We start from the raw sequence: 18,839 nt of genomic DNA on the forward strand, positions 1-18,839 counted from the left end.
CATTCATTTGAAGAAGATCAGGGATACTGTTAGGGGATCTGTAAACAAATTCTTTGATATCTGGCAGCCATTTATATCTTGCGTAGAAAAAATTTCAGCAGATAAATTTGTGTACAGGTCAAATATTTGTCTCTTTCATTTACGCACAATCCTGTGCTTTGCATCGACTGATGTATGAATACAAGGTGGATACATGTTGGGGTAGTAGATCCAGTATATGAGGGAAATGGTGGAGTAGGAGGGATTTCTGTTGTGTGTGTCTTCGTCAGTGTTTTTTGTGGTTTATGTAAAAAATAATACTTTGATCAAAAAGAAATTAAAAATAAAATAAAAAAAAGAATAGCTTCTCTGATAGGCTAACTCCTTTTAGCACAACATGAACAGAACAGCAATCTTTTCCAGTGTTTCATCATATCGTTTTTTGAAGCAAAAATTAACCCCTTCGCACCCTCTTTGTAAAAAAAAAAAAAAAGTCCTGGTTCTACATATAATAAAACAATTTTAACAGAAAGATGGTTCCACAGACATTTTACATTATATTTCATCGGAACAGGACAGTAGCAGTGGATCTGCATTTGTTTGTAGCAAAAAAATTACATGAGTGTTGAGGAACAAGATGGGACTTGTGGTGTATTATTTATACTCTAATTTTTTCCAGCAGTAATCACATTAGTGATGTGTATATAAATCTTTTTTTTTTTTTTTTTTTTTAAAGAAGTCTGGTTACATATCTGCAGAACACGGGGAATGACAGAGTTTCTTGGCCTGAAACCTAACAGCTTGTGAATGTGACTGACAGCAGGGCTTCTCTGTCCGCTTCTTTCTCCAGATGGAATCTCCCTTTTTCACCTGTGCTCCTCCTCCTGTTCACCTCCTTGGTCCTCCTGCTAATAGCAGCGACATCTCGTCCTCTTGTGAGCAAATCATGGTTCGCACGCGCTCTGTTGCAGTGAACACAGCAGAAGCATCTCTGGCCACTGAACCAGAATGTCTGGGGCCCTGTGAGCCTGGCACCAGCGTTAACCTGGAAGGAATTGTGTGGCAGGAGACCGAAGATGGTGAGCAACCTAACACGAATTAAACAACTGACTCTGTCAATAGCTGTCTTTATAGAGATTAATCATGTGGAGTTGTTCATTAAATAACACAAAATGAAGACTTCCACCATTTTTGGTGTAGAAGTGCATCACCCAGCAGCACTTACACTGATGCACCATTTTAAGTATGAAAATCAGGTACAGGGTAGAAGGATAGATCATGGGATACATAACTGTGGATAATATTGTAATTCCTGTATTTTCTGTTGGATTCACAACTGCTCCTTCTATGATAAATGTTTGTGTTGTGTTCTTTTAAAGAAATTAGAACAGGAAGGTCAGATCTATAAGAAAACCAGAATTTGCTGTGTCTCTAGTTTCTGGTATAATACTTTACATAATAATTGTACTGTGAATATCTAAAGATGGCACTGTAGTTGTAAAGATATTACTACAGTGCCAAGTAGTAAATCAAAATTCTCACTTTAATCTCAGATTAAAGTGAGAATTTTGACTTTTCTCAGAATTCTGTGATTAAAGTCAGAACTTTTTAATTTTTTCCCCCAGTGGCCCTATATGTTAGCTGAGTTCCTACACTTTGTCGTATATTATCATGTATCATTCGTTCATCCTTTTTATCCACTAAAGTAATCCAGTCGACTCCTTTCATCTGTGAATTAGTCGAATATACAACAGGTGTCGTAGGTGCCACTGGCCATGGCACCTGCCAAGGGCTGCCGTGACCTCATACAGGCACTTCTGGTCGCAGGTGTCATGGGTGCCACTGGCTTCGGCACCTGCCAAGGGCTGCCGTGACATCATACTGACACTTCCGGTGACAGGTGCCATTAGGTGTCACGGGTGCCAATGACTTCGGCACTAGCTATTACGGGTGCCACTTGCTCTGCATCTGCCAGGGGCTGCCACAGCACTTCCGGTGACAGCTGCCTTGAGTTTGCGGACGTCTGCCGGACATGTCCGTGCAATGATAGATTTTTATGACCACGTACTCAATATCACAACTTAAATTACCCGGTGGAAGCAGTGTTCACATTGAACAGGTTTTCACGTGAAACCGGGCTGATTAGGTTGAGAATAGAGGTTAAAGTTCAATGTTTCAAAGTTGAGATCAACATGATAAAAGTCACCATCCTAGCCAGCATATCTAGGTGGGCCCCATATGGGGAAAAGGAGGGCAGACAACATGGGTCCAATATGAGTTTGTCTGCTGTTTCCATGGTGGGCCCACATGGGTTTGCCCATGTAGGGCTACAGCCTACATGTGCGCAGCTCCATATGCCGCAGCTTCTGTGTCAGATTTAATATGAGTGAATTCATCATTTAAAAAAACACCGGTGGACAGCTGATAATAGCTACCACTAGGTGCCACTACTCAGTGGCCAAAGTATGTCAGAGCTGACAATTCCAGAGTGACATTATGTTCAGCATGGTTCCATGACAGTGCACAAGTTCCCAAGAAAGTAATAGACCAGGCATCCACTATAACTTTCAGAGTTTTTTTGAAGATAATGCAGATTTTTTTGGAAACTTATAATCATTTTCCAAAAATGCCTGTTAAACAGTTTTAATTAAATTAAATTAATTAATTAAATTAATTTAATTAATTAAAATTAAATTAATTGATTTAATTTAATCAATTTAAATTAAATCAATTAAATTCTGTCAAAAATATTAAAGGTGTTAAATGGACAATTAAACAATACAATTACCATTGGAAAAAAAAATTTATAAACAGGCAATATAGATAACACGTATTACAAAAACTGGCATTGCCATCCTCCATAACAGCGGCAGCAGTTGTGACGGCTATGAAAAACTCTGGACACCTAATGGCAGCTCTAGTGGAAGCCAGAATCAGCTGTTGCAAAAGTGCCGAAGCCAATGGCACCTTGTGACACCTGTTGTGTATTCAAATAATTCAAAGACGAAAGGAGTCGTCTGGATTATTCAGATGAACTTTAGTGAATAAATAGGATGTACGAATCATACACGATGATCTACAACAGAGTGTAGGAACTCAGTTAACGTCTGACTTCAAGTTCTTTTTCTACTAGTTCTAAACCATCATGGGATATGTAGTCCATTCTGTTAAAGGTCTACAAGTAGTCCATTTTGAACCAGATACTATCAAATGCTAACTAAATCTATGAAATAACTGCAACTCAAATACTTATTAAATTATAATATCCTAAATAATAATTCTGATTAAACCCCAAACAAATTCTCAACAACACCTAGTGCCGAAGCCAGTGGCACCCGTGACACCTAATGGGACGTGTCACCGCAAGTGCCAGTATGAGGTCACGGCAGGCCTTGGCAGGTGCCAAAGCCAGTGGCACCCGTGACATCTAATGGCACATGTCACCGGAAGTGCCAGTATGAGGTCGCGGCAGGCCTTGGCAGGTGCCAAAGTCAGCCGAAGTCAGTGGCACCCGTGACACCTAATGGAACCTGCCACCGGAAGTGCTACGGTAGCTGCCGGTGTCACGATTTGAGCTCGGCCCTGCTGAGCCATGTACCGCCTCGATGATTTCCGCCACTCGTTTGTTGACACCGGGATGATATGAAATTTATTGTGCAGTTCGTCCGTAAAGCTACACTTACACTATAACCATCAACTACTCAGCCACCCGCCGTGTTCAGTCTGTATAAATACTCCAGCGCTCTTCCCGGCGTTCGCTTTGAACCAGCAGCTCCAGGAGGAGAAAGGCTGCCGTACTCCAGGCATCGCGCCATTCTGCCTCCTGGCCCAGAGGGGGTGTTCTAGAGAGAACACGGAGAAAACACAGAAAAGCGCGTTTTTTATTTTTGTAGCTTATTTGTCTCATATAAAATTGTCACAACATAGTGACAGTTTCAACAAATATGTATAAAAAATATTTTTTATAAAAGATACATACTTAAGTAATTGTCTTCCTCATTTTTTTAAACAATTAAAACAAGTCATAGCACTAGTCTTTAAACTGTATGCATTAATTCCATTGTGATAGTTTAGTTACTGTGTTCTCCTTTCTGCAGGGATGCTTGTGGTTAATGTCACCTGGAGGAACAAGACATATGTTGGGACCCTTTTGGACTGCACAAGACACGACTGGGCCCCGCCGAGGTATGTAAACACATTCCAGTTACAGTTCACTGGTTAGCAGCTTACTGAATTGGGAGATGCATGTTGCCTTCCGCGGTGATCAATTTAGAAAACTAACAGTTTCTGACTACCCAGATATTCTAGGGGTAGGATCAAGTTTGGGCTCATTAAGTTTTTATTTAATCAGAAAGTTTGTTTCAGAAAGTAAAGAAGAAGGTATTTCCTAGATCACATCGTCAAAATTACATAGTGTAACACATGGTGTACGCACACTCTTAAAAAGTGTTAAATTTACTAAAAAATGTAGGTTGGCCAAAAATAGTCTGATCACAGGTCTTAGATTTTGTTGTGGCAGTATTGTTTAATCTCATACCTTATATTAATTTTTTTTTTTTTTTGGTTCTTGCTGGACTTTTCTGTCACACAAAAATTTTAAGAACATTGTTTTTTGAGTTGGTGAAACGTGAAGAAATCCTGATAATGGCTTTTTACTATGACTTTACATTAAACTGCAAATGAGAGAGGTTTAGATGGGAGTATAGACTGAACTTTATAAAGTACAGAGAAGGTTGGCCACACATGATAGAGAATGGAGTCTAAATGCTTTTACTGTTTGCCTACAGGTTTTGTGAGTCCCCCACCAGTGACATGGAGATGCGAAGTGGCCGTGGGCGGGGGAAAAGGATGCGACCCAACACCAACACGCCTTTGAATGACAACAGCAACTCATCAGACAGTAAAGGCAGTGGGAGCAAGACTCGTGGAGCTGCTGCAACCAGCAAAGGGCGCCGGGGTGTGGTGGTGGGTTGTGGTGAAGATGCAAAGGCCAGCCCCTCCTCTGCCAAGAGGAAAACTAAACCTGTGTCTGACATGGAACCTACCTCCAGCTCTGAGGACTCTAAAGCTTCAAAGCGCATGAAAACCAACTCTTCTGTTGTGGGGACCCTGTTACCTGTTGGGAAAACAGAAGCTCTGGCCCCCCCACAACTGGAGCGGACTTGTCCTTCTCCTATACTTATCGACTGCCCCCATCCCAACTGCAACAAGAAATACAAACACATTAACGGGCTGAAGTACCACCAGGCTCGCGCCCATAATGACCATGATGTACGGCTAGACCAGGATGGGGACAGTGAATATGGGGATGACTCTGTCGTCCAGCATGACCCAACTTCCTGTAATGGTGCTGCGTTCTCTCCTGCCCGCTCCAATACTCCCAAAGGACGGGGCTTTGATGCCCCTTCTCCCTCGTCAGGAAAGCAGACATTGAAGGGAAAAAAGAAGGCAGGGGATGGGGAGCCTGAGGCCACCGACGGTGGTGAGGAGGGAGGATGTTTAACCGATGAAGCCAGCAATGATGGAGTGGATGACAGAAAGGCCAGAAGAATGTCAGTCAACAGCAAACTTGATAAATCAAGTCAAAAAAGTGCGAAGATGGGCCGACCATTGCCCCTTGGGGTTGCGTCATCATACTCTCCCCAGGCATCGTCTCCTGCATTGAGCTCAGTAGTACAGTCTGTACCCAGCAGCCCCCAGCTGAAAATCAGCCAAACTAAACCCTCTTCACTCTCGGACCCTTCCTGCAGCCCCACCCTTGGGAAAGACAAGAAAAAGAAAGACAAGAAGAAGAGGGACAGTTGGAAGGAGGAGGATAGTCCTGCAGCAATGAACAAGATAGGGCGGCTGGAGGAGGGAAAAAGTCCATACTCTGAGACAACAGATAGTTTGCTAAATGGATGCATGGAAGCTCACCAGAGCCGTTTGGCAAGCATCAAAGCTGAGGCTGACAAGGTCTACAGTTTCTCCGACAATGCTCCAAGTCCGTCCATTGGCGTCGCAAGCAGGATAGAGGCTGGCTTAGCAACACCATTGCACCAGAACCAGAACGGTGCTGACAATGTGTCTGTGAAGACCAGCAGCCCCGCTTACTCTGACATCTCTGATGCAGGCGAAGATGGAGAAGGGAAGGCCGAGGGCGTGAAGGTCAAATCAGATCCTGATCAGGGGCCGCGTGAAGGTGCCAAAAAAACACTGTTCCCTTCTCAGGCTCCCAGTAAGGAGTCGCCATACTACCCCAACTATGACTCCTACTACTCGCCAAGCTACCCAAACCCCAGCCCAGGAGCAGTACCAGGAGCAACTGCTCATATGGAGGCAACACAGATGAAGGTGAAGAAGGAAGAAGACTTGGAGGTGGCAGAGGAGGGCAAACTTAAGGTGGAGCCTCCGGAGGAGAGGAAGGCAGAACTGGGTCCTCAGCAGCCATCAGTCATCCAACCGCGCTCCAATATGTACTCCCAACCTCTGTATTACAACCAGTACTATGTGGCCCCCTACTCCTATGCCTCTGATCCTGCCTACCATAACCACCTGCTGGCTTCTAACCCTGCTTACCGTCAGCAATACGAGGAGAGGCAGCGGCAATCTGACAAGAAGCTGGAAAGCAAAGACCGTGACTCTTTTAGTAAAGATGAGTGGAAGCAGAAGACCTCAGGTCCCCCTTCAGTCTCTGGCGCCCCTGGCCTCACAGACCTGGGGTCTAAAGGATTGATCATCCCGGCCAAGTCTAAAGATCCTGCAGCAGCTTCAGAACATGCCAAGTCTGTCATTATGGCTAAAGGAGAGGAGATGAAGATCCCCAGCACCCAGGCTGAAGGGCTGAAGATGAAACTTCATGAAACGAGTCACCATGGGAAAGAAGAGGCCAAACCAGGGATAGAACTGGGCAGATCAACAGGTGTGGACTCTACCATGTGGTACAGACAGGTAATGCATTTCTGCACATTTATGTTCTGAGCTTTATAAGAAGGTTTCAGGAAATACTGTATAAGTTAGGCTGCAGTAGTTGTTTATATAATGCAATGTAACAATTATATCATTTAATTTTAATAACTGCAGGTTTCCTTAATGCTGTGGGAAACTCTGTTTCATTCTAATCGTTTGGCAACTTTGAAATTGACATTACTGATGGTTCCTCACTGGATGCATAACCACAGTCACAGTATTAAGTTAATGTTATTTTTAAGAACATCCCATATGTCAGAACAGGTCATGTCTTGAAGTTAATTATAGATTCACATATAACATACCATTATAAATATTAATAGTGGAATTTTATCAGAATTTTCAATCAAATTAATTGCAGAGTCTGTAATTAGTCGCATTTTGATTGAAACAATTTGTCAACAGAACATTTTCAAATCAAAAACCCTTTTTACCGCTGAATTATTGGTTTAAATAGAGTAGAATATGAGCTCAACAACAAATATATGTATTATTATTATTATTATTAATCTGTTATTTAGGTTCTTCAACCATCAGATTGCTGCGAAGTGCTATTCTAGCCATTCAGGTTTCAAATATTTTAGTAACTCTTGATCATTCATGGAACAAATCCTGTAGAAATGTGACTGTTAATGCTGACATTAGTGTTGGGAAGTCTGTGCTGCTGCTACATGTTTAGCATTAAGATATTGTTTTAGGTCAGAATAGCTTCTCTGATAGGCTAACTCCTTTTAGCACAACATGAACAGAACAGCAGTCTTTTCCAGCGTTCCATCTGATTGCTTTTTTGAAGCAAAAATGAACCAAGAGAAGTGACTTCATCATCCATCACTATAATGTTTGCTGGTGACTCTTGTGGGTCAAATTTATTGGTGTAACAGAAACGTGAAAATACATAGGTGGTGGCTGGAACCTATGTATATTTTAAAAAATCGCAAATTTTAAACATGTTAAGATCTTTGTCATTAATTAATTGAAATTAGCATATTGTGAAGCTCATTCAGCAGTAGGTTCTGACCTTGGCTAGCCCTAAACCCGCAGTAACCATTTGGGGGCACTTGTTGATTGATCTTTCATCAGGTGAGTATAAAGTATGGACTAAAAATAAAGTGAGACTTTGTGACATCACAACAAAAGTAGCATGATATTTTGATGTCGTTCAGCAGTGTAGATTATATCTCCTTTAACCCAATACACCTGCACCATGTATAGTAATAGAGGTCAATTATGTTTGATACACAAACTTCAATATCAATGTTCCACACAAAGTGTTTAAATTCACAATTAAACCCACCTGAAACATGGTTCTGAAACTGCTGGCACACATGACAAGTAGAGAAAGTGGCAGCAGCTCCAGAAATGAGCATTAGCCCTCATCGATAGCATCTTTAGTCTGTGACAGTTCTTTATACAACTGTCAAAAAAACTGTACTTTTCTCAAGTTTTCTTCTTGTTCCCAGGAGCCAGACTCTCGCCTGTGGCCCTATATGTATCCCAGTAAATACTCAGAAGCTGCAAAACAGCAAGAAGAAGAAAGGTGGAAAGATGAGAAGGAGCGAGACAGGAAGGCCAAGGAGGACAAGCCGCGGGTAAGGGAGAGCCTTCAGAAGGAAGAGGTGAAAGAAGGAATGGAGGGCAGAATCCCACAGCCCCCAGAGGAGCACCAAGGTGGAGGGAAGGAGGTCCGCGTCCCCCACATGCAGTTCACCTCCCCGCTGGCCCAGCATCAGGGCTACATGTCCTACATGCAGGGACCTTATGGCTACAGCCAGGGCTTTGATCCCAGCCACCCCGGCTACAGAGGCATGCCTGCAGTCATGATGCAGAACTACCCAGGTAATGTTCATGGTTCATGTTAGTTATCTGAATAACGGGGCGTCGTTTTGGCACTGTTTTCGTTTTTCACCCTCTAACTTGTTTCTGAAAAATATAATAAAAATAGAACACAAAATCAGTTCTTGCCAAGTGATTTTTTTTCTGAGGTGGGAACTCTTTTTTTTTTTTTTGCCAAAAGTGATTTTGGCACTAAATAAATAAATAAATTACTTTGGCCATTATTTTATGAAGTTGATGAAATACTTGTTCTCCCTACTGTAGTTGGAAAGCAGCCTCACAGTGGCAATTTGCTTACTTTGTCCTCAGCTTCATACCTGCAGGCTGGTTACCCTTTTTCTTCATATGGAGGGAAAGTGGCAGGAGGGGACGACGGGGAGAAACCCTCCAGGTCAAGTCCAACTGTGAAGCCGCCCAGTGAGGCCAAAGCTCTGGATCTGCTGCAGCAGCATGCCAGCCATTACAAAAGCAAATCGCCCTCCGTTCAAGACAACAAAACGGTGCAGGAACGAGACTGGGAACGGGACAGGGAACGTGAGAGAGAGGGCGCTCGGCCTCGATCTTCTCCTTCTCATCGAGTCATTCCTCCCCATCATCACCTGGGATACCCTCTGCTGTCAGGACAGTATGACCTGTCCTACGCTGCGGGTGAGATCCGCATGCTGCCACACAGTACGAATGTGTCAAAACGCAAAACAACCTGATAATCAAGTTTTTAACTTACTTTCTAATGGGGGAGATTTTCTTCTCCTGATGCTTTGCAGACCTTCTTGTTCAAGACTTTTACACCTTAAAAATCTGTTGATAGGAACCATTTCCTCTTTGAAAGTCAAGGAAGTTAAAATATGTTCAAATCTCTCATCTGCCCCTTAGTAAAACATACACGGTCCTCCATATCCATAAATCCATGCATAGATATGCTTATTCATAATTTTCAGCTATTGTTTACATCCAGATCTACCGTCTGACTTCTTCTGGCACAGAATTATGATCCATGTCTCACATCAATGATGTAAAGGTCTGGTAAAATGTGACATGAGCGTTCAGACTGCAGACGCTTTGAGAACTAATGGATGCGTTTCAGGATTAGTTCACATTTGGAAGAGGCACAGATTGGATTTTTTTTGGGGGGGGGGTGAAAATATTGAAATTGGTCCATTCAGACTGCAAGACAGATGTTATACTGCTCAGCTGTTTTTCCAGCATAATAAATACAATATTTGAACATTCTAATTACTATAAATACCCTGTGACATGAAGACAGATGGTTAGTACAGTTCCTGAAAGAATTCTACTGAGCATGATTACTATTGCAACAACACATTATCAGTAGGGTAAGACTAACCTGTCTCACGACGGTCTAATCCCAGCTCACGTTCCCCATTAGTGGGTGAACAATCCAACGCTTGGTGAATTCTGCTTCACAATGATAGAAAGAACCGACATCGAAGGATCAAAAAGCGACGTCGCTATGAACGCTTGGCCGCCACAAGCCAGTTATCCCTGTGGTAAGGGCGTTCAGAGATTTCTTCCCATTATAACTTCAGGGAAGAGGTTAAAGGTCACCTCCACCTGAGAGCATTTTGTTACGTCACCAGACATTGACTCTCAGGTTTATTGGAGCCATTTGCAGGCGTCTTCACCTTTCCTCAGTGACTGGCTCAGGAGTTTGATGCTGAATGTTTATGATGTCTGGTATTTCCTTGCAGGTCTCTCCTCTTCAGCCATTGTTGCAAGTCAGCAAGCGTCGGCCCCATCCATGTACCCCCCTCCACGGAGGTGAAACTGGTGAGATCCAAACCGGCCTCCCTAAGATTCCTGATTTTATTCACACAGCAGCAGAAACACAGCTCTGTGGCAGTCTTCTGTAACTGATTCCATTCATCCGTCTTTGTGAGGCAAAAGAATCAGAGTTTCTGAAACTCCCTATAAACTGCAGGTTCATTTCACATTTTGTTTCGCATATTATAGTTGTATCCTATAGACAGGAATTGGTTATCTAAAGTGCAGAATTGCAGGTCTGCTTTTTTACCTCGTGCTATCCTTTTTTTTTTCTTCTTTTTTTTTTTGCAGCAAATGCAATTTTTTTCTAGTTTATATATATTTTATTAAAATGGCATGCTACAAATGTCTTGGCTATCAGCGGAATAATCTTTACTGACATTACTCCAGTCAACCCCTTTTTTGTAATAACTGAACAACTCTTTGCAGGTTTTCTCTGGTATTTTGATTTATTCCTAAATCACTGCACTGGCTTCTTGTCTATAAAATTATAAAAATTTAAATATTATTAGTCTTCTAGGCCCTGAATGGTGGAGTACTGAAATCCATTTCAGAGTTGATGGTGGAGACTAGAGGTGTGCCGATCGAATGGCCACCGATCATAATCGGCCGATTTCCGTGAAAAAGTGTATGATCAGTGATCGCCGATCATGGTCTCTTGTTGCCGATCACCTGTATCTCATTTGCAGCCTGTGTGCAGCTGATCTCCTCTTTCCTTCACACTGCTGCAAGCGCACAGCAGTAAATCCTAAGCAATGTGGTGTGGAACTATAATGCTGAGAGTGAACGGGAATGTTTGGGTGTTGCGGTGGAAAATTACCTCGGGGGTGAAGCACATCAAAATGCATCAACACGACGAATCTAATGTGACATTTAAAAAACAAGCACTTGATGGAGTTTGGCTACATCAAGGCTCAACGCAGAAAAAAAGGACATCCAGAGCAGCCGGTAAAGCAGCGCACAACTACCAACACTCACCCAGATTAGCATCACGGTCAGAAAGCTAAACAAATAACCTGAAAAATAATTTAAGTCTTCGAGATAGCGGTGTAAGATGCTGGTTCTGTTCTCTTTGTTGAACCGCCACTACGCGCTACTGATAGTAAGTAATATTTCACAGATGTAGCGCCGTTTCTGCTCCACCTGCAGTGAACTCTCACACCGAACCTCTGCTTAAAGCTGCAGCACGTAACTTAAAAAAAGAAAATATTTTAGATGTGTATTAAAACTTTCGCCGTCCCAACACAAGACAGATAATCTCTGAAAAAATAATCGATCTCCTCTGCCGCCTCCTGTGTTCTGCAGGACACAGGAGGAGGCTAGTTGATTAGCATGGCTAGTTGATTAATTAACCAGCATTAATCAACTAGCCATGCTATCAGGAAGGATCGTTTATTTTGATGCAGCCTGCATTTGACTTTGAGTGAATGTTTCCTTTTTTACTTGACATTATTTGCTATAGGCAGATTTATTTGACTCATGTATAATTTATAGTACTGAGAGCCTTACTATTAAATATTATTTTACTTACTGCAGGTTTTTCAGTTGTCCTTTTGACTGAATAGCTGCTGTATTGTACCTACAAGTATTTTGCATGTTTTATGCCTAATTAGGTGAATATATTGCCAGATAATTTTTACATTTTGTCAGATCACAAAGTAGCATTTATACCTAAAGCAAAAATGAACAGTCAATCCAGGTGATTGGCAAAGATCGGTGATCGGCAGAGATCGGCCTCATTGGTGATCGGTATCAGAATCGGCAGCAAAAAACCTGATCGGGAGCATCCCTAGTGGAGACTCGTCAGGTCATCACTCTGTTCAGGTGATGACCTGATCAAAAAGATCTGGACTACGTTGTTGGTTTCCTCAGTTAATGGTCACTAAAATATCTGGAAACTGGCAGAAGTAATGATGAATAATTTTTACTGAAAATGAACCAATGAAAAGTAGACATTGATTTTGAGCCTTTTCAAAGAACAAAGTACTAAAACAGGTATGAGGAAAAATGCTGACACGTCTACAAAAGATGATTTTACAGACAGGAGGCCAGCGCAAGGCCACTGTGGGGTTCAAGCCATCATCAGAGGGGAACCAACAATTTAACTGCTAGAAAATCCAGATGAGCAATTTTGTATTCATTGCAATAAATATAAAAAGACATAATAAAGTGGTGATAAAATATTTTCAAAATCCATTTCAGTCTATTTTAGTAACAGGTTGTGGGTTTTTTGTCACTGCCGTCAAAGGCCCACAAATGCAAATAATGCTCTTTTAAAAACAGAAAAACTAAACCCATAGAAACCCATAGAAATGAAAGTCTCATTTCTGAGAATTTCTTTTTGGGTTTTGCAAAAACCATTATAGATTTTATTGTTGTAATGATTAATCAAAACTCTTTTGACAATCATAGAAATGACTAATGAAAACCTGAGATCCTCAGAAACCAATAACTCTCTGAAATTAGACTTTTTGGTGTTCATTTCTTTTCATGCGGTTTTTTTATGCTAACTCTCTGCAGGTAGTTTTGATTGGCTGAACTCCACCCATCCTAGTCAAGTGAATGAATCACACGAAAGCATCTTTCTGTTGTGACATCACTTCATGTTCGACATCCACCCCTGAACTTTCAGCAGACTCGCTGCTGGACCGGACCAAAACGGTTCTCCTCGTTCTGGGTGGTTCGCCACCTCCACACTGACCTAATAGCACAGGCTGTGGTTCTCAGACAGGGGATGCTGTGGAGCTGGCAGGTGGAAACAGAGACACGCTGATGGTGAAGCGTGACTGGAGATGGTATGATGGGCGGTCGGCATTGTTCTGTCGTCTCACTGGTTCATGTTTTCTTCTCATCCTCATACATGTCAAAGACCTCTCACTCCCCACTCAGAACGCCATCATCACTTCTTCACCTGGATGCATCATGGAAAAAAAGGACTCACTGAGGACATCCAGAGGCTGGCTGAGGAGATGTGTGTAAATGTAATGTAGTGTGTGCGAGTGTGTGCATGTGTGTGTAAATATTGTACAGAGGAATTATTTTAAAGAGTCTGTTGGATGATGTTGAATTTCTTACTCTTCTTTTTGTCTGTTAGCCTCTGTTTTTCTACTGTTGTTGATCTGATATTAAACTTGTAGCTGTTGGAAAGCTGCTTGAGCTCGGCGTCATTTCTTTCACCAGAACGGCGGTACCTTAAGACGCCGTTTTGATGCCTGATTCTGTGACACTGCAGTGCTAATGTGGACCTGCTGCACAGCCAATCACAACAGAAATGTTGGTGTGAGATGAAGGGAAACTGACCTGATCAGTCAAATATGTTTGAATTTTTTCAGGCATATTTGACCAGTCTGGTCATGACTTTTTTTTTTCTTTTTAACTACAATAGAATGAACATAAATGTGGTGGACTTCATTAAAACTACAACCAAACTAATTACAATCCTGACAAAATTTCTCAGATATTTAAGACTGGACTCCCATGAGAATTTGATGCGCTCAGTTGGCTGTAGTTGGTCTGAAGCATCCTGTGGTGTGTGATCCCTCTGCTGGTCCAGTTGTTCAGTCGGATTCCCAGGCTTTCAGTCGGGGACAAACAACCCATCTGTGAGAACGCCTTGTCTTCAAAATCTTCGCCTATAGTTATATACTGTGTCCCCAGCTTCAATCTGGCTTCCTTAAAAATAAAGTTGCAGCTATTTTTTTTTTCAGCAATTATAACTGCCTGGTTTGTGAGTGTTTTTAATTTTTTTTTTAAACAAAATGTCTGCTACAAGTTAAACAGTCAAGACTGAAACAATCAACCCACACTAATATCTGCATGGAAGGACAGTGTGAGTTTCCTCCAGCGAAGGCTCCGAATGTTTCAAATGCATCTTACTGGAATACTGTAGGATCAATTAGATGATAAAAGTTAAGACTAATAACAGAGTAATTTAATATTAACACAAAGCAACTTAACTTTTTAAAGTTTGATAATGTCTGCAGTGCAACTCACTGCCTTGTCCCCATCATACTGCACTCATTGCAGCATGTTATGTATCAGAATAGTGTTCTAATAACAAAAGTTCTGCAACTTAGTCCAAGAAACTAAAACATTCCTGCCATCATGAATTCCTTTGATCATATAAGTTAGCCTGGCGTTGTTGGTATGTTCAGCTTTTCTTTTGAGTGACCAGGTCTCAAGTCACTTATCCATCATTTTTAAATGCAATCCTTTGGTATGGGTCTCACTTTGAGCTCATGTCAAACAAAATAAACATGTACCTTAAAAACCAGCAGGGGGCGCCCGCCGACCACTAGTGGTCCCGTGACCACAGTTTGAGAAAGACAGGTAGGTGTAGATTATTCTGTGAATTACAATCTGAGCAAAAACTTAGAGGCTGAATCCTATTTTCCAACACTGATGTATTTCAAAAACTGGTTTCTGCTAATTTGGTTTACAGCTGATGAAAATCAACATTTAATTTCTGAGAAAATTGCAGTAGTGATCAGACATTACATCATCTGTTCATGGTTGGTCACATAAAGACCAAAGTCAGTGCAGCATCTAATGGGACAGTTTAGAGCATTTCATGCTTGTTCTGCTGACAAGCTTTATATGGTTGCTGATTTCATTTTCCAGCTGGACTTGCTTGGAAATGGTAAATGGACTGGACTTTATTAAGTCCAGAGGACCCAAAGCGCTTCACACTGCATTCAGTCATTCACCCATTCACACATCGAGGCAGTCCGACCGAGGCAAGGCTGATGCATCTGTTTCCTTCATGTCTTCTGTTAAAGTTCTGGACTTTTCACCCCGCTGCCATTTCTCAGTCCAGTGGGTTAAATTATTATGGAGAATATGTCAGTAAATACCTAGTCTGGTAAAAACTTTATCTCGTATAGTGCTGGAAAAGAGAACATTTCTCCAGTAGAATTGCACAGGAAGGCAATGTCCAAGCTGGTAAATGCCTGAATTGCAGAAAAATGTGGTCCTAAGAGTACAAGAACTTTCAGCTAGAACAAAAGCGTGTTTGAAACGGGAGCAAAATACTGGTTTAACAGATTTTTTTTCATCTCAATTTACATCAAATGTAACTGACAAAATGAAGGCTAGTTGACTGCGTCCCATTGGTTCAGTGAAAGACATAATTTAGCTACAGCGTACACAGACACTAGACTGTACTGACCCCAGCAGAGTAAAAATAAATGCATTAAGTCTGTAATGTTTTGCAATTTTACTTGTAAGCAAATATTCAATCCAAACCAAAACAAGAACAAACGTCTCATTATCACAAGTTATGTGACAAATATTCAATCAAATCCACAACAGTGAATTAAGAATCACTATAACATACTTAATTACAGCCTATAGTGTTGTCATGGTGTTAAGACTACGAAGGAAGTGTGTCCTTTCACACACCCTTTCACATCAACATGTAGCGGACCAGTCCTCCCCCTCTGACCTCACGGAGACGCTGACATTGTCGCAGCATGTTCAGGATGCCTTGAAAGCGTTTGTCCACTTTCATCTGGGTGAATTCATGCATGTCCTCCTCCACGACAAAAAACTGTCCTGCAAGTACAGAAAAAAAAGAAAACTAATCAGTGTCTTTGTGTGGATGTTTCACAAGCTTATCCAGATTTATCTAGAGAGTTTCCATTGAAAACGACAAAGGAGAAACAATCCAGTCAATTTTATCAACTGAGGTAAGGCATGCAGATTTTCTCATTCACAGCTGCTTGGGGGCGTACGGCCTGCAGCATACCTCTTGTATCTTTGGTTTCCTGGTCCTTGAAGCGCTGCTGCAACTTGCGTGAATGATTATTAAGAGCCTTCAGTGGCTGACAGAGGATCTTATACTTGGCTGCTACAGCAGTGTTAATGCCTTCCACTACAGCATTGAGCTGCTCATATGAAACACGTCCTTTCATGTAACTGAAAAACAAACATGCATATAGACAGTCAGCCAAAAGGGAAAAAAAACTAAAACAGATCTGGACAAATGAAATCAGAAGTACATTGTTGAACACACAAAATCAGCTCTGGGGACTATAATGGAAAATTTTATAATGTGCTCCTCACCACTCTTGTGCTTTAGATTGTGTCTGCATGATCTCATCATGAGATTGCTCAAGCTGCTCTCCTATAGACTTCTACAGTGCCGTATAACAGCAAGAGCTCCTTGATCCTGGAGACTAAGTGTTACTCCCCCAACGTATAAGTTATCTGCCCTCTTTAGCATCAGAGAACAACCTCCTTTCCTTAACAATAGACAAATGGTCAGACCATCTGTGTTGGGCTCCACAGAATTCTTGGTACATAACAATCAGGGATTCACATCTATTGTCCAATCAAGTCTCTCTTCTCTGACCAAAACCTCTAAAAGGAAATCAGAGCCACTGTTGGTCAGTGCAGACTTGACAGACTCCTTTCACTCTGTATTTCTGTTCTCACCTTGCAAGGTTTTAATAAATTTCTTACTTTCTTCTCATCCAGACTCTTGTTAAAGCAATTTTTTCCATGACAGGGACAAATGAGATATTAACATGATGTATCATCAAGTACAGAAGGAAGTTGATTTTTGCTTCATCAGAGAGGCACACAGACTAGTCTCACCTAATTCTGATGCGTGCAGTATGACCACACATCCATTTTAGACAAACTGTGCAATCACATACATCTGGAGTTTCTGCCTCTTATGCAATTAGGTGTCTGTTTCTTGAGATGGTTTGCAGCAAATCTGAAGAAGTCTTTGACTAGAGACACTGTTGATTTGTTACCATCAAGTGAAGCAGATGCTCAGAAATGTCCACTATGTATTTTATGTTATGAAGTGTCCTTTGTGTAATCATGTTCAGAGTTCAGAGAAGTCCCCAGAACAGAACCAGCTGTCTATGTCAATTTATTAACTCAATCTAATGCTGCCGCAGCAGAACAGTTGCTGTTACAGAAGAATTTCCACTAGGGCTGCAGTGATTGCTGATATTTTAATTCCGATTTTGGCCGATACCAATTCTTTTCTGTCTGAAATGTTTATCAATATTAAGCTTTAGAGCGTGACGTCACTGCTGTAGACGTACTCTGCGGCGAACGATATCAGCGCCATCTTGAAGGAAATTAAACACAACCAGCAAAAACGACTTTCTCACAGATCTTTTGAATCCAAGTTTCTTAAAATAATTTAGCAACGGTACGAACTTGCTGCATTATTGGATGTAATGTCCGATCACACGACCGAAAAAGTAAAAAGATAGAAAACAGACTTTCGTTTCACCGTTTCCTGCCTAGAAACAACGCGAGGAGGCTAAGTTATCGGAGCTAACGAAAAGAAAATGAATGTCCTGGGTATCATCGGTGACACGTCCTGATATTATGTTCTCCAACATCCCAAGATTGGGATACAAGTTTGCTCCAGACATTTCCATTCTGGTGAGTGTCTAAATTTGCTTTGTTGGTGTTGTGTCATAATTTTTTGCTATGATTTTGTCCAGGTGTACTCATGTTGAGTTTATGTTGGGTTCATTTAAGTGGGTCAACCTTGTTTAGGTCGGGCTTATATTTTTTATGTAGCATAGTCCAAGTTTTGTCAGTGGACATCGGGGTTATTCCGTTATTGTGAAGTAAACTATTTAAGTTTTCTAGCGTTATCAAATTTAAAGTATTAATACTGATGTGTGTTCTGATATGTTCTCTTCAAGGCAAACCGACATATGAGATTAGCTCAATCCAGACTGGGTTCCAGCGCTGAATATGGGTTACTGCAAGGTAAACGCTACAACATCGAATCGACATGCGAGTGAATTAAAGAGGCGATACAGCAAGACTATGGTGGATCAACAAGTGGGGGAGCAAGTTACAGAGACTGTGTTTTCATTATTTACCCCATAAGAGGTAAATAATGAAAACACGGTAGCGGAGGCTATAGAAGAGGAGCAAGTTCGAGAGGCTGAGGAGGAAACCCCAGGAGAGGAGCTCAGCAAGGTTGCAGACTCTGAAGAGGAACATGAACCAGCAGCAAAAAGCCAACAAATAGAATATCACTTCTGTGAACAGAGAAGAGAAGAAATAAATATGTTAAAGGAGAACAGGGACCTCAGGTCAGAGCTGAATAAAAAACAGCTGGTCACAGATTTTCTTAAGGATGACACAAAAAAAGTAAAATATTATACAGGACGTCCTTGCTTTGTCATCTTGTTTTAACACTGTTAGGCCTTTTCTGCTGGCATCAAAAAAACATTCACAGTGTCGAGAAAAGTCGAGCTCAGCCCACTTCCCCATGCTGGAGATTTTAGTTTAATAATAACAATAAATAAAGT

General features: G+C 41.5%; 2 protein-coding genes across 7 annotated transcripts in view; one reads left to right on the plus strand and one right to left on the minus strand.

Annotated features, from left to right (window-relative positions):
* Positions 1 to 13,693, plus strand: part of LOC103131274 (zinc finger protein 609-like) — a 27,310-nt gene extending 13,617 nt beyond the window's left edge. For 2 of the 4 annotated variants that reach the window (XM_007542877.2, XM_016666535.1), the window contains exons 4-10: positions 830 to 1,058; positions 4,077 to 4,164; positions 4,767 to 6,909; positions 8,388 to 8,763; positions 9,070 to 9,408; positions 10,470 to 10,548; positions 13,063 to 13,693. In XM_007542877.2, coding sequence (XP_007542939.1) covers positions 830 to 1,058; positions 4,077 to 4,164; positions 4,767 to 6,909; positions 8,388 to 8,763; positions 9,070 to 9,408; positions 10,470 to 10,543 — 3,249 coding nt within the window. In that variant the 3' untranslated portion in view covers positions 10,544 to 10,548; positions 13,063 to 13,693. The remainder of the gene's footprint in view (positions 1 to 829; positions 1,059 to 4,076; positions 4,165 to 4,766; positions 6,910 to 8,387; positions 8,764 to 9,069; positions 9,409 to 10,469; positions 10,549 to 13,062) is intronic. The other 2 variants (XM_007542878.2, XM_016666536.1) reach the window with 2 other exon arrangements.
* Positions 13,694 to 15,570: 1,877 nt separating this feature from the next.
* The window catches only part of ska1 (spindle and kinetochore associated complex subunit 1), an 11,042-nt gene continuing 7,773 nt past the window's right edge, over positions 15,571 to 18,839 (minus strand). For all 3 annotated transcript variants that reach the window (XM_016666538.1, XM_007542880.2, XM_016666537.1), the window contains exons 6-7: positions 16,289 to 16,458; positions 15,571 to 16,095 (exon numbers count right to left, since the gene is read on the minus strand). In XM_016666538.1, coding sequence (XP_016522024.1) covers positions 15,947 to 16,095; positions 16,289 to 16,458 — 319 coding nt within the window. In that variant the 3' untranslated portion in view covers positions 15,571 to 15,946. The remainder of the gene's footprint in view (positions 16,096 to 16,288; positions 16,459 to 18,839) is intronic.

The sequence above is a fragment of the Poecilia formosa genome, unplaced genomic scaffold (assembly GCF_000485575.1).
Source record: "Poecilia formosa unplaced genomic scaffold, Poecilia_formosa-5.1.2 Scaffold737, whole genome shotgun sequence".
Taxonomy (NCBI): Eukaryota; Metazoa; Chordata; class Actinopteri; order Cyprinodontiformes; family Poeciliidae; genus Poecilia; species Poecilia formosa.